Raw genomic sequence first — 16,586 nt, forward strand, 5'->3', positions numbered from 1 at the left:
CAACTCCAGCAACTCTTAGGGACATCTTGACCTGGTGTAAGACCAGCCTCACACAGGGGCTCCTCACCTAGAACAGTATCCAACTCCACCCAATCTCAAACATTTATTCGAGAGGGACAGCTACAGCCCAAACACCTCCCAACCAAGCCAAAACTTGGAAAGTTAGCCCTGGCTCAGGATTGGAAGATGCTTGTTGACAGTGGGCAGCAACTGATCTTCCCACCAGAGATAGCATCTACAACACTCAGACCAGACTTGGTACTCTGGTCTCCCTCACTCAAAGCTGTTAACATCATTGAGCTTACGGTCCCATGGGAGGACTCAACAGAAGAGCCCTACGAACGCAAGATGCTGCACTACACAGAGCTGGCTGCAGATGCAAGACAACGAGGGTGGAATGCGCAAGTCTACCCAGTGGAAGTAGGATGCCGAGGTTTTGTGGCCACTTCTACCATCAGGCTGTTAAAAGACCTTGGTATCCAAGGACAGGCAGTGCGACAGACAATTAAATCCATGTCTGAAGCAGCCGAAAGAAGCAGCAGTTGGATCTGGGTGAAGCGAAATGACCCCTGCTAGGCTCAGAAAACTACTGGACCCAATCACTAACGAATAGCCACCCCACACCCTTTCTCCAAACCCAGGAGTTGAGGGACCAAGGTATGCGATCAGTTCCAAGCCTGACTCAGGGGAGTGGATGCCCCTGCCATGCATAGTCCCATGGACTTGGAATTGGGCATGGGACACAAGCTTGGGCTTGATCACCCTGTAGCTGGCCACCTTTGATGAGGGTTTCTAGTGTTGAAGACCCCCTGATTCAAAGAAACACTACTGATGATGTGTCCTATATTGACAGAAACAATCCCCATGCCTCTCTTACCATCAAGGAATCTTATGTGACTTAACATCTAATGGCACAATGGATAGTAATACCCAGAGCCGGCCCTGACCAATGTAGTGGTGCCCTAGGCGAGATTTTGGTTGGTGCCCCCTGCATCATCAATCATTGGGTTGATTATGTCACTATTAAAAAAACAAATAAAAAGCAAATGACTTAAATATTACCATATAACAAGCAATAAATATAAAGGTGTTGCACAAAAAATATTTTAAAACTATTTTACTTAACGTAGTGCAGAGAACAACTTTTAAATATTAATTAAAAATAAATAAAAAACAACAACTACCACCAGTGCAAATCAGGGCAATTTGCCTACTACAACATTATTATTTCAAAAGTTCATCTGCAATGAACAGAGGTTTTAGTATATATTTATTTTAAGCTAAGCTAATCATAGCACCTACTAGGATTGGGCAGTATGTGACGTTCGGGCGCAGCCAAGGACGAGACACAGAATCCTCGGGTTGCAGAGCAAACGTAACTTTAATACGGACGTGTATTGCGCAATAGCGCACGAGAAACACTCACACAATGAGCACAACGTGCAGACATAGACAACGACGAGCACAGGACACTGCGCGAGCGCACATTAAATAGACAAACCACAGTAGCCCCACGTGATCACGAGACGATTCACAGGTGAGACTTATTAATCACACAACAAAACCCTACCCACGTATATACACTGACGCAGACAAAGCACGTGGACAACGTTGACACACGCCCAAAAGGGAGGGGCCGGGGTCCTCAACGTGACACAGTATGATGACAGTGGACGATTGAGTGTTAGTTGTGAGTCAAGCGAGCTGGTTTCAAAGAAAAACACAACAGCTACAGATTGGCAACATTTTGGAATTGTTTCAAATAAAAATGAGAGACCATTGGAGCACGCCCCCACGATTTTAATTCGATAATATGATTGGTTGATAAAACTGCCAATCTATAATAAAAGCTCTGAATGTAAAAGGCAAGGTTATTATGCGACAGATAAACAGAAGTTCCTGGGGAAGGTCCTTTCTCTTTTTTTACCTAGAAACAACAGTGTGAAATATTCTGATTGGTTGATTTTTTATTTCAGCACTAAGTTTTTTTTTCCAGTACAAGCACGAAAAGTGGATTTGAAAGCCGATTTATAGGAAAAATACAAATTATTGGAGAAGCGTTATTAACATTACATATAATAGATAAAGCATCCTTTTTAAGATCAATTAACCTTCACAGGGTATCTGCACATTTTTAAATCTCAAATTCAATGACTTTTAAGACCTTTTTAATACCTCTCACAAGAAAAAATAATACTATTACTGGGGATGCAGGTGTGTTCCACATCGTTGACGGGGGGGGGGGGGGGGGTATACGCTAGGAATCTAGCACTAGGACCCTGGAGCGGTTATTTTCTGCATTAGCGCTAGATTCGGCAAAGTTCACATCGCGCCAGAACAACTGAACAACTCACACTTATAATTTAATGCCTCCCCTCATAAAATTCCAGACATTTTAAGACATTTTTAGGCCTTGAATATGGAAAACTAAATTTAAGACATTTTAAGACTTTTTAAGGACCCGCGGGTACCCTGCTTCAGAGAAGGCGTTGAAGTCCCTGACGCCAATGGTATAGTGTTAATTTATCATATATTACCATTATATTACCTGTTTTTTGCCGCATTTCTTCCTCCACTTTTCACCTTTTTCCACCATGGGCACCAGAGGACTTCTGCCTTTTTGACATCTTTACGAGGAGATGTCACTCACTCTGTCGCGTCTTTTCCCCCACAGGGAAACAGTAACGAGGTGCGCAGAGCGCTCGGGGGAGGGCGGGTTGGCGTGCGGATGATAGGTGTTGTGTGTTGTTATTATAAGAATTATTAATTTGACTAATATTATTAAACAATGAAATTATGATTATGTTTTATGGACTTTCTTTGTTTTCACATTTATTAATTGTTCATTTGTGAAAAAAAAAAAAAAAACGCATGCACGCGAGCGCCCCCCTGGACAGACGGCGCCGCTAGCATTTGCCTATGTCGCCTAATGGAAGGGCCGGCCTTGGTAATACCATCTCGTCCAGTGTTTATGAATCTGACGCCCTCCCTGCAATGGTAATACATGATGCTGGAAGGGGTAGTATGAAGAACAGGAGCAGTAGAGGAGAACACTCACCTGCTATTACCTTCACTTTCACTTCTGTGTATGTGTCTGTCCATGCCTTTATATCCACTGCACACTGGTAGGTTCCAGTGTCCTCCACAGTGAGGTTTCTCATCAACACCCAGAAGACTTTAGCACTTGTGTTATCATACAGAGAGAATCTGCCTTCATGCACCCATGTGTTTTTATTGTCTGTTTTAATTTGATTATCACATGGTGTACTTTCACCCTTGCAGAAATATTTATTGTTTGTTTCATATCCTTTGTGATATTTGCATTTGATCATGACTCCTCCTCCTGAATATGCTTTCACTTCATTGGTGGACTCTCCTGCCACTGAAACACATCAAATATCAGAGTGAGCTCATAATATGTTTGTGAAAGCTCAGTGGTGACTTTTGTAATCACAAGTATAACACTGCTGTGCAGGCGAATTCAGACCGTAACAACCTTCCTGTGCAAATATACTCAGACAAATAACTTCCTCTTACTGACAGTGTTGATGATGTAGAAGTGCTTTTCATTGCAATCCCCTTGATAGAAAACAATAATCAAAACATCAATGAAAAAGTGCCTACCGCAATTCATCTGTCTTGGTGCACAGGCGAGACCACGATTCCAAATGCAGAAGACTTATTCACTACATTGGCTAGTGGGACAGATTTCAGTAAGCTTGACTTGTCTTTTGCCTACCAACAGTTACAACTTGACCTGAGTATCAGAGAACAGTATCTGACAATAAACACCCACAAGGGTCTCTTAAAGCACCACCGGCTGGTGTATGGTGTTTCTACAGATCCAGCAGTGTTCCAGCACACAATATACTGCATGGAAATACGGAATGGAATGGAAAACGTGTGCTTGATAATATTCTGGTCTCAGCATCTACAAAAGAGAAACATCTTGCAATATTAGATGAAGTAATGAAAGACTGGAAAAACATTGCATAAGAAATAAATAATGAAAATGCACTTTCCTGTGTGGAGAACCTAGAATACAGAATAAAAGAAAAAAACATGAAACGTGCCATATTTGTCAATTGTGATTTTCACCCCAATCGAAATTTGACCTCCGCATTTACCCATCTGTGCAGTGAGAACACACACACACTAGTGATCACTAGGTATGCACACATGCCCAGAGCGGTGGGCAGCCCCAGCCCGGTGCCAAGAGAGCAGTTGGGGTTAACTGCCTTGCTCAAGGGTACTCCAGATATGGACATAGTCACAAGACCAGGGCCTCATGTACGAACGGTGCGTATGCACAAAAACATTGCGTACATTATGTTTCATGCAAACGGTCAGATGTGATTTGAACTTGAGAAAGTGTGTACACCCACGACACTTTCACTTCAGGTGTACGCATGTTTCTAATGTGTTTTCGTCAATTAGCGACACTTAGAGGTGATGCGTTGAAATTACAACTATTAACTAACTGGGAATCGAACCCACGACCCTCCGGTCACAAGACCAGTTCCCTACCAGTAGGCCATGACTGCCCACAGTAAAATAAAGTAAATTAATCAGACAATTTCATTGCCTTACTGAAATAATCATTCAACATGTTTCCACTTAGCCTAGATTATATAAACATGCATTAAATGTTGCGCTGGAGTTCTTGGGAGATGCAGCGTTGGCATTACTGGAAGATATTGATAATGGCAGAATTTACAGAGAGCGCGTTTTCCTTGATCATTATGATTCTTTAGCCCATGATGATGAGTGGCTTATAAGCCGTTTCAGATTTCCAAGAACTGTCCTCTTGTGTTGAGTTGGGTCCAGTTTTGGAGAGAAACGCGAGGAGTTGCGCATTGCCTGTTCGTTTACAGGTGCTGACAACCAGGGGTGAAGTGCGGGGGGGGGGGGGGGGGGGGGGGACACCCCACTTATTTTAAACGGTGTTAAAAATATGTTATTTTGTTAACATAATTTTGACGCCGTCCCCCCAATCCCCCCCCCCCCCTCCCCCCCCCCCCCCCCCGCTCAACAACTTACACTCGCCATCATGCGACCCCCCACTTATTTCTTTAGGACTACACCACTGCTGACGACGCTCGGCTTCTTGGCGACTGGTTTCAAGGAGAACTGGCGGACCGGTCGGGGATATCCCAGTCATCTGTTTTGGATGGGATCATCTGCATGTCAGCTAGTTATATAAAGTTCCCATATGCAGTTGACCAGGCAAACATTAACACTAGAAGCGCCGCGCCTCATTTACATACTTATACCTAGAAGCGCGGAGGGCCGGTCATCTGACCGATTTCACCACCTCCTACTAGCGCCGTGTTGTTTTCACCTACTTAAAGCGCGCCTCGGGCGGTCAAAAGACCGCTGAGTCTTTACACAGGGGAGCTGGTCCTGACACATAATTAACGCTAGATGGCGTTTTGCACAAAAGGAAGAATGAGCCGCCCAAACAAAATATTCGTAATGGTGACATTTGCACGTAACGTCAATATGTTAACAAATTAATGTGACTAAACCTTTTAGAATCAGTGCCTTGTGACCTTGTTCTCAGTAGCTTTCCCATTGTCAGTTTTGTTTAGTTTCATATTGCATTTCCTGGTTTGTGCGAAAACGTAAATGCAAAATATAGTTTCAGTTTTGTTTCTTGGTTAGTGTAATAGTTTGCTTGGTTAGTGTAATAGTTTGCTTATTTGTCTGTGTGTTATTCTGTTGGCATATATGTCACTATATTATCATGTACGTTCGCCACACCACTAACCCACTGGCCCGCACCCCCACTGTGAAGCGTTCACGTCTTTTGTCTTGCTAATGAAACAGACTGCGCTGCAGCCTTCCACCCCCACATCCACAAAAAGCTTGTTCGATACTCAGAGTAGCAAAGTGAAGCCCGTAGACCGAGCTAAAGCAAGTTTGTTTGTATACTCAATGTTACGCCATTTCAAGTTTTAATGTCTAAAAGTTGTGTATGTTAGTGAATTGTAGGCTATGGTGAACATAACAAATCTACAAATAAATGTCTATAATGTTTTGTGTTAGACAAAGAACAAAAAGCATAAATAGGCAAAATAATTACAAAAATATCATTATAAAAGGTAGGCTATGTACCTTTGCGTAACAAAACGCAAAATTATTAAAATGATACGGATGGCTTCACGAATATAGTTGCCTCTGTCCTCTCTAATGTTCACTTTTTTATCTCGCCGTATTGTGTTGCTGTTTCAAATGAGGTGTTTGATCGGTGAATAGCCGATGTGTGATCCCACGTCCTAACGACCGTGTTATCACCGAGCGTTATCACCATTCGGTGATTTACATGTAGCGTATATTGCATAAGTTTCGTTCCCCACCTCAAATTAAGTTCCATTTATGTAGTGAATTGTGAACTTGAGAATAAACCTCCGCCGCTGTGGTTAATGTTCATGCACTGTTTGAACAATATTTATTAATTACAGCCAGGTTTTGGAGGTTGTAGAACACAGCTACAGGCCAACAACGGGTGCATCCCGTCTCTCTTTAGCGTATATTGCATAAGTTTCGTTCACCACCTCAAATTAAGTTCCATTTATGTAGTGAATTGTGAACTTGAGAATAAACCTCCACCGCTGTGGTTAATGTTCATGCACTGTTTGAACAATATTTATTAATTACAGCCAGGTTTTGGAGGTTGTAGAACACAGCTACAGGCCAACAACGGGTGCATCCCGTCTCTCTTTAGCGTATATTGCATAAGTTTCGTTCCCCACCTCAAATTAAGTTACATTTATGTAATGAATTGTGAACTTGAGAATAAACCTCCACCGCTGTGGTTAATGTTCATGCAGTGTTTGAACAATATTTATTAATTACAGCCAGGTTTTGGAGGTTGTAGAACACAGCTACAGGCCAACAACGGGTGCCTCCCGTCTCTCTTTAGCGTATATTGCATAAGTTTCGTTCCCCACCTCAAATTAAGTTACATTTATGTAATGAATTGTGAACTTGAGAATAAACCTCCACCGCTGTGGTTAATGTTCATGCACTGTTTGAACAATATTTATTAATTACAGCCAGGTTTTGGAGGTTGTAGAACACAGCTACAGGCCAACAACGGGTGCATCCCGTCTCTCTTTAGCGTATAGCCTATTGTATAAGTTTCGTTCACCACCTCAAATTAAGTTCCCTTTGTTTTGATTTGTGTGTCAGCTTCACACAACTCAACATTCAAAACACAGCTTAGGTGCAGTCTTTGCACATTTGCCACAGACCAGTCACTTACATGTCTGGCAGATGTCATACGTTTTGTTCCCTGAACATCTGCCGACTTGGCATTGTTTTCTTTTTGAGGGCGGGCAAGGAGCTTCAGGTAAAATTCGCTTTTGTGCCACTGCCCTAGCCGCTTTCGCCATTTTCTGCTGTGCATGTAGAAGTGCTTTTCATTACCTGAGATCAGGTAGAGGGTGAAGATGATGACCTTCATTCTGAGTTCAGGAGTTCAGATATCCAGACCAACTCCACTCCACTGTAAACAGACAGTCACACCGTGGATGATGATGCATAATCACAGATGGTTCAGGTAGGGGATTGTCTGTGGCCCAAATGTTAGCGACATGCCCCTGGGCCTCTAAAATTGGTAGATCAAGCAGTAATCTTAGCTGAAGTTCCCATCCAACCCCCCCCAAGTCTTCTCAAGCATGTAAAAAAAGTCCTGTAATCTAGATTATCTGCACTTTACACATGCTCTTATCCAGATTCAATTTACACACTTCTCAGTAGACAAGTACAATCCCTGCACATTGACCGCATGACCCTGGTGGTGTTAATGTCTTACACTAATAGTTAATTGTAGTAGTTGAGAGTATTATGGTATTTATGGTTGGAGTTTGCTCTGGTCGAGAGTTTGTTTGTCTTCGGTTCAGAAAAACAACAAACTGAACGTAACCTCAAATTGAGCTGTCAATTACTCCTGGAAAGTGTGTCCAGTGGTGAATTAAGGCAACTGCAATCCCCTTGATAGAAAACAATAATCAAAACATCAATGAAAAAGTGCCTACCGCAATTCATCTGTCTTGGTGCACAGGCGAGACCACGATTCCAAATGCAGAAGACTTATTCACTACATTGGCTAGTGGGACAGATTTCAGTAAGCTTGACTTGTCTTTTGCCTACCAACAGTTACAACTTGACCTGAGTATCAGAGAACAGTATCTGACAATAAACACCCACAAGGGTCTCTTAAAGCACCACCGGCTGGTGTATGGTGTTTCTACAGATCCAGCAGTGTTCCAGCACACAATATACTGCATGGAAATACGGAATGGAATGGAAAACGTGTGCTTGATAATATTCTGGTCTCAGCATCTACAAAAGAGAAACATCTTGCAATATTAGATGAAGTAATGAAAGACTGGAAAAACATTGCATAAGAAATAAATAATGAAAATGCACTTTCCTGTGTGGAGAACCTAGAATACAGAATAAAAGAAAAAAACATGAAACGTGCCATATTTGTCAATTGTGATTTTCACCCCAATCGAAATTTGACCTCCGCATTTACCCATCTGTGCAGTGAGAACACACACACACTAGTGATCACTAGGTATGCACACATGCCCAGAGCGGTGGGCAGCCCCAGCCCGGTGCCAAGAGAGCAGTTGGGGTTAACTGCCTTGCTCAAGGGTACTCCAGATATGGACATAGTCACAAGACCAGGGCCTCATGTACGAACGGTGCGTATGCACAAAAACATTGCGTACATTATGTTTCATGCAAACGGTCAGATGTGATTTGAACTTGAGAAAGTGTGTACACCCACGACACTTTCACTTCAGGTGTACGCATGTTTCTAATGTGTTTTCGTCAATTAGCGACACTTAGAGGTGATGCGTTGAAATTACAACTATTAACTAACTGGGAATCGAACCCACGACCCTCCGGTCACAAGACCAGTTCCCTACCAGTAGGCCATGACTGCCCACAGTAAAATAAAGTAAATTAATCAGACAATTTCATTGCCTTACTGAAATAATCATTCAACATGTTTCCACTTAGCCTAGATTATATAAACATGCATTAAATGTTGCGCTGGAGTTCTTGGGAGATGCAGCGTTGGCATTACTGGAAGATATTGATAATGGCAGAATTTACAGAGAGCGCGTTTTCCTTGATCATTATGATTCTTTAGCCCATGATGATGAGTGGCTTATAAGCCGTTTCAGATTTCCAAGAACTGTCCTCTTGTGTTGAGTTGGGTCCAGTTTTGGAGAGAAACGCGAGGAGTTGCGCATTGCCTGTTCGTTTACAGGTGCTGACAACCAGGGGTGAAGTGCGGGGGGGGGGGGGGGGGGGGGGGGACACCCCACTTATTTTAAACGGTGTTAAAAATATGTTATTTTGTTAACATAATTTTGACGCCGTCCCCCCAATCCCCCCCCCCCCTCCCCCCCCCCCCCCCCCGCTCAACAACTTACACTCGCCATCATGCGACCCCCCACTTATTTCTTTAGGACTACACCACTGCTGACGACGCTCGGCTTCTTGGCGACTGGTTTCAAGGAGAACTGGCGGACCGGTCGGGGATATCCCAGTCATCTGTTTTGGATGGGATCATCTGCATGTCAGCTAGTTATATAAAGTTCCCATATGCAGTTGACCAGGCAAACATTAACACTAGAAGCGCCGCGCCTCATTTACATACTTATACCTAGAAGCGCGGAGGGCCGGTCATCTGACCGATTTCACCACCTCCTACTAGCGCCGTGTTGTTTTCACCTACTTAAAGCGCGCCTCGGGCGGTCAAAAGACCGCTGAGTCTTTACACAGGGGAGCTGGTCCTGACACATAATTAACGCTAGATGGCGTTTTGCACAAAAGGAAGAATGAGCCGCCCAAACAAAATATTCGTAATGGTGACATTTGCACGTAACGTCAATATGTTAACAAATTAATGTGACTAAACCTTTTAGAATCAGTGCCTTGTGACCTTGTTCTCAGTAGCTTTCCCATTGTCAGTTTTGTTTAGTTTCATATTGCATTTCCTGGTTTGTGCGAAAACGTAAATGCAAAATATAGTTTCAGTTTTGTTTCTTGGTTAGTGTAATAGTTTGCTTGGTTAGTGTAATAGTTTGCTTATTTGTCTGTGTGTTATTCTGTTGGCATATATGTCACTATATTATCATGTACGTTCGCCACACCACTAACCCACTGGCCCGCACCCCCACTGTGAAGCGTTCACGTCTTTTGTCTTGCTAATGAAACAGACTGCGCTGCAGCCTTCCACCCCCACATCCACAAAAAGCTTGTTCGATACTCAGAGTAGCAAAGTGAAGCCCGTAGACCGAGCTAAAGCAAGTTTGTTTGTATACTCAATGTTACGCCATTTCAAGTTTTAATGTCTAAAAGTTGTGTATGTTAGTGAATTGTAGGCTATGGTGAACATAACAAATCTACAAATAAATGTCTATAATGTTTTGTGTTAGACAAAGAACAAAAAGCATAAATAGGCAAAATAATTACAAAAATATCATTATAAAAGGTAGGCTATGTACCTTTGCGTAACAAAACGCAAAATTATTAAAATGATACGGATGGCTTCACGAATATAGTTGCCTCTGTCCTCTCTAATGTTCACTTTTTTATCTCGCCGTATTGTGTTGCTGTTTCAAATGAGGTGTTTGATCGGTGAATAGCCGATGTGTGATCCCACGTCCTAACGACCGTGTTATCACCGAGCGTTATCACCATTCGGTGATTTACATGTAGCGTATATTGCATAAGTTTCGTTCCCCACCTCAAATTAAGTTCCATTTATGTAGTGAATTGTGAACTTGAGAATAAACCTCCGCCGCTGTGGTTAATGTTCATGCACTGTTTGAACAATATTTATTAATTACAGCCAGGTTTTGGAGGTTGTAGAACACAGCTACAGGCCAACAACGGGTGCATCCCGTCTCTCTTTAGCGTATATTGCATAAGTTTCGTTCACCACCTCAAATTAAGTTCCATTTATGTAGTGAATTGTGAACTTGAGAATAAACCTCCACCGCTGTGGTTAATGTTCATGCACTGTTTGAACAATATTTATTAATTACAGCCAGGTTTTGGAGGTTGTAGAACACAGCTACAGGCCAACAACGGGTGCATCCCGTCTCTCTTTAGCGTATATTGCATAAGTTTCGTTCCCCACCTCAAATTAAGTTACATTTATGTAATGAATTGTGAACTTGAGAATAAACCTCCACCGCTGTGGTTAATGTTCATGCAGTGTTTGAACAATATTTATTAATTACAGCCAGGTTTTGGAGGTTGTAGAACACAGCTACAGGCCAACAACGGGTGCCTCCCGTCTCTCTTTAGCGTATATTGCATAAGTTTCGTTCCCCACCTCAAATTAAGTTACATTTATGTAATGAATTGTGAACTTGAGAATAAACCTCCACCGCTGTGGTTAATGTTCATGCACTGTTTGAACAATATTTATTAATTACAGCCAGGTTTTGGAGGTTGTAGAACACAGCTACAGGCCAACAACGGGTGCATCCCGTCTCTCTTTAGCGTATAGCCTATTGTATAAGTTTCGTTCACCACCTCAAATTAAGTTCCCTTTGTTTTGATTTGTGTGTCAGCTTCACACAACTCAACATTCAAAACACAGCTTAGGTGCAGTCTTTGCACATTTGCCACAGACCAGTCACTTACATGTCTGGCAGATGTCATACGTTTTGTTCCCTGAACATCTGCCGACTTGGCATTGTTTTCTTTTTGAGGGCGGGCAAGGAGCTTCAGGTAAAATTCGCTTTTGTGCCACTGCCCTAGCCGCTTTCGCCATTTTCTGCTGTGCACACAGCTCCTTTACCAACTCGAGAATAAACCTTCGTCTGCTCAGGTTAACGTTCATGCACTGTTTGAACAATATATGTGCATTTATTGCAGCCAGGTCTAGGAGGTTGTAGAAAACCGCGACAGGCCAACGACGGGTGCCTCCCTTCACCGAATACAGTCGTGCCATTTGATCCATAACATCAACGCCACATTTAGTCGTGTTGTAATATGAAACAGTTTCAGGCAGTTTCTTTGCGCCATTATCAATTGAAACTGTCTGATGCATTGAGCTCAGGATGCATACATTTTTTTTAGGTTTTGCCTGGTAAATCGTTAGTTATTTTTCCAGCCCGCAACACCTTGGTGGAAAATCTTTCAGACTGTGCCTGTGTACATGGGGGCATCTCACGTCTCATTTTATTCATCGTACCAACAATAGTGGTTTTGTTCGCCAAAAGGGTGTTTGCAAGTGCCAATGAAGTGAAGAAATTGTCAGTCGTTACATTTCTTCCTTTACCCGTGAAAGGCTCCATCAAACGCAACACAATATTTTCAGACAACCGTTGACCAGCCGGCCTGCTTTCATCTTTTCCTAGATAGGGAATGGCGTTCAACATATATTTTGTTTCAACATCAGCGGCCACCCAGAACTTAATCCCAAATTTATCGGGTTTATTGGCCATGTACTGAGTTAAACGACAGCGAGCTTTAGTTGGGAACAGTTGCTCATCAACAGTTATGTTCTCACCGGGCGTGTAAGAAGCAATACTGTTTTTCACAAATTTATCAAATATCTCCGAGATCATAGCAAATTTATCAGTCGCAAGGCGGGCAGCCCTTGTGCTCTTGTCATCAAAGCGCAGATAGCGCATGATATCTCTGAATGTCTGTCTAGACATTGTCTCTTTGAAAATGGGATTTCCTAAGTCAGCAGACCAGTATTCATCAAGTTTCATGCTTTTACCGGCTGTTATACCTCTCAAATAAACGAGACCCACAAATGCTTTCAATTCGTCAGCTGTTAGTTTGAACTGAGCATTATTTCGTTCAGCCTCTGCCTCTGTGTATTTCAGAATTGCGAATAGGCAAAGCAAGACGCTCTCACGGTTTGAAAACCATTGATATAAACTTATATATAGTATATATTAAATAATATTAATAAATAAAGTATATATTTTAAGACTTTGGAAAGTGAAACACTTTCACTTTTGTTCAACGGACGAATTCCGTTTTGTCTTTACACAATAATCAGTTTGAACTTTGTGAATAATTTAGTTTTGAAAACTATTGATCTTTATTTAGTTATACTAAATATTAAATGACATACGAATCTTTGCGACACCCGCTGGCAGAAAAGAGAATCACAGTCTTGAAGTGTAGGCGACGACGACAATATTACAGAGATACGAGCGAAATCGATTGAAACTAGCATGTGCAGGGTTTCTTTTAACAATGTAAAAATACTAGTTTATTAAAAGGACAATTCTGGGAAAAGTCATGAAAGGAGGGTTCTGAAATTGGATCCAGTGCAAAGATATTATTTTTTTTGTGCTGCTGCGGTCAAGTGACCGGTGCTCGGCGCTTCTAGGTATAATTAGGTCGACCAGAGGCGGCGCTTCTAGTAGACGTCACAGCGGTCAAATGACCGGAGCTTTGGCGCTTCTAGTGTTAAAGCACAATTTGCAGCAATAGCTTTCCCTAATGTAATCGGAGCGATCGACTGCACACACATTTCTATAAAGGCACCATCTGAGGAGGAATTTGCTTATGTGAATAGAAAGCACTTTAATTCCATAAACGTGCAAATAATCTGTGATGCAAAAATGTGCCTTACTAATGTAATGGCAGGTTGGCCTGGATCAACCCAATGATTCATACATCCTTACAAACAGCATGGTTGGGATAAGATTACAAGCTAGCAGAATGCGTGACAGGAGGCTTCTTGGTAAGCAACAAATTTTAGGCATTTAAATAAAAGCATTTGACATTTCCACCTTAGAATAATTCATTTTAAACATGGTTAATTGTTAAATTACTTAGGAAACAGCAGCTACGTGCTCAAGACGTGGCTGATGACCCTTTGTAATCCACAGACTGACCGGGAGCGGAGATACAATTCTCTCCATTCTCGCACTTGGTCACTCGTGGAGAGGGTGATTGGGCAGCTGAAAAGCTGGTGGCGCTGGCTGGACAGGACCGGGGGATGCTCATGTATCAGCCAGAGACGGTGTGTTGTATTGTGAGGGCACGTGAGGTCCTGCACAATGTTGTGCACAGGTATGCCGTGCCATTGTTAGAGGTGATGGAGCAACCAGCGGACCCAGAGCCAGGACAGATTAATGCGCAGCCTAACCCAGGTGCCATACAAGCAAGGCAACAAATCATAGCTAAAATATAAAAAGGTAAGAGACAGCATTCAATCTTAACCAATTATTTTATTGAGTCGCTGATGCTAGTGAGCGCATCACTGAAGTTTTTTAGGTGCATTATATAATTCTGCCAGTGTGCATTATTCTGACCCCACAACATTTAAAGCTACACACATGCTGTTCCACTCAGACTTTTTGCGCTTTGCCGTAATGCCACAACGTGCCAAACAAACATTTTTTTAGTGACTCTACCTCATTCAGGAGTGTCTCCACTTTCACATTTGGTGGAGTTCCTCTTCTTTCCCCATTTAGACATGGTTTGTGATAGATCAGGGAGGAAACTTCTCCGGTGCAGGGCAAATTTAAATGAATTTGCATATTTATAGGGGGGCATGTCACTGTGTGCGCTCAATTCCACGTTGATTGGGATGTACAAATGAAATGTGCATGAATTCCGGCGTACGCACGGTTTGATACATCCGTTTATTTATTTTTTTGCATACGCCATTTTCTGGATTTGTACGTACGCCAATTTTTAGTAAGAAAGAAGTCTTTGTACATGACGCCCCAGTTCTCTAGCCATCAGACCATGACTGGCCCAACTGACACACAGGCACTCTACCCAATGACTAGTAAGGTGCAAGCCATAGTAAACACACTGGCTCCACAGAATATTACAGAGATAAGAGTGTGTAACATAGCTAATGGAATATTACAGAGCAAATAGAGTGTTACATATGTAATGGTGTAGAATAACTTGTGAAATTCATGCTAAAATAACTTGCCACCACTAATCTGACTTCAGCACTTCAGCCTGCTAGGAGTATGAGATTATGGGGTACTCGTGGCAGAAACGTTTGTGCACTGCCACAAGTAGGTACTCCTTCCTGCACATGTAAAGTTAAATGAGTGTTGTGGTTTTACTTAAGATGAGGTCATCAACTAATCTCTAAATTGTTAAATATTGTAATATACAGGGTTAGGATTAAATGGGCATTAATTCAAGATCATATTTTTAAGTTCGTTAAAATATATGATGCTAGTTTGGCTAACTTTAGCTTCATTTTTACGGGCAGATCCTGCATGCTGAGACGTAATAAAAAATTTAATGATTCTGGTCGCTACACTTATTGCAGGTAAGCGGTTATCTGTGTCTTCTGTTTTTGTCTTTTATGGTCACCAGTAAGAGACCATCAAGAGTTTGAGTTAGCCGCCGAGCGAGTGTGATCTCCATTTATGCTACCTTTGGCTGGAGAATTTATGTTATAATTTGTTATATATAATTTGTACTTGCGGCAGAAACGTTTGTGCACAGCCACAAATCCTGCGTGCTGAGACGTAATAAAAAATTATTGATTGTGGTCACTACACTTATTGCAGTAACACAATGCAGAGAACTGAGAGCACAGCAGGGATCCCTGACATCGATCATCCGTCACACATAGGTAAGAGAATGTTACAGAACTAAGAGCGTGTTACAAAGCTAGCGCGTGTTACAGAGCTAAGAACGTGTTACAGGGCTAAGAGTGTTACAGAGCTAAGAGAATGTTACAGAGCTAAGAACGTGTTACAGAGCTAAGACTGAGTTGTATAACAATGACAGTGTTACAGAGCTAAGGCCCCAAATGTGTACCTCCAACTTTTGCAGCTGTCCACATGCAGCACTGGCCTTTAATCCTACTTATTCAGTACAGATGTTCCAATGATAAGATAAATCTTTATTGTCATTGCCACTTTTTCAAGAACAACGAAATTGCAGACATTGCAGACAATGATCAGGCCAATGTGGATGGAGTCACATTTCTCACACCGATGTTACAGAAAGGACAGTCCTGAGGGACAGGAAGTGTTCTGTATTTCTCATGTTGATGAGTTGCCTGCCTCTGCTAAAGACATAACAGAAGAGACTATACATGACCCAATCCTCTCCAAGGTGCTTGACTAAAAATTGTCAGGATAACCAAAGTATGTGCCAAATCCAGAATTCAAACCATTCTACACAAGAAAGGACAATTGTCAACAACACCAGGGGTGTGTTTGGGTCATCATACCACCAAAGTTCAGGCAACAGCTGCAGTCAGATGTGCATAAAAGACATCCAGGATTCACATGGATGATTGCATAAGCCCAATGTTATCTCTTTGCAGCCTGTGGTTTGTCCAAGGTGCTGGTGTCAGACAATGACCTCCCCTTTTACATCGACAGAGTTTGAGCAGTTTGTCAAGAATAATGGAGTCGGCCATGTTCAATCACCACCTTACCATCCTGTTCCTGACGGGCAGAGGTGGAAAGAGTACTGAAAAATTGTAATTGAGTAAAAGTATCTTTACTTTGCCTAAATTCTACTCAGAGTAAAAGTAAAATTACCCATCTCAAAATTTAGTCGAGTAAAAGTACAAAATTACTTCA

At 42.2% G+C, this 16,586-nt stretch overlaps 1 protein-coding gene across 2 annotated transcripts in view; it reads right to left on the minus strand.

Annotated features, from left to right (window-relative positions):
- LOC143486095 (polymeric immunoglobulin receptor-like) overlaps positions 1-16,586 on the minus strand; it is a 51,156-nt gene that overhangs the window by 28,036 nt on the left and 6,534 nt on the right. Inside the window, exons 2-3 of one of the 2 annotated variants that reach the window (XM_076985923.1) lie at positions 7,432-7,510; positions 3,059-3,382 (exon numbers count right to left, since the gene is read on the minus strand). In XM_076985923.1, the coding sequence (XP_076842038.1) occupies positions 3,059-3,382; positions 7,432-7,468 (361 nt within the window). In that variant the 5' untranslated portion in view covers positions 7,469-7,510. Of the gene's footprint in view, positions 1-3,058; positions 3,383-3,624; positions 4,879-7,431; positions 7,511-16,586 lie in introns of those variants that run through there. The other variant, XM_076985924.1, reaches the window with a different exon arrangement.

Source organism: Brachyhypopomus gauderio, unplaced genomic scaffold (assembly GCF_052324685.1).
Source record: "Brachyhypopomus gauderio isolate BG-103 unplaced genomic scaffold, BGAUD_0.2 sc44, whole genome shotgun sequence".
NCBI classification, from domain to species: domain Eukaryota; kingdom Metazoa; phylum Chordata; class Actinopteri; order Gymnotiformes; family Hypopomidae; genus Brachyhypopomus; species Brachyhypopomus gauderio.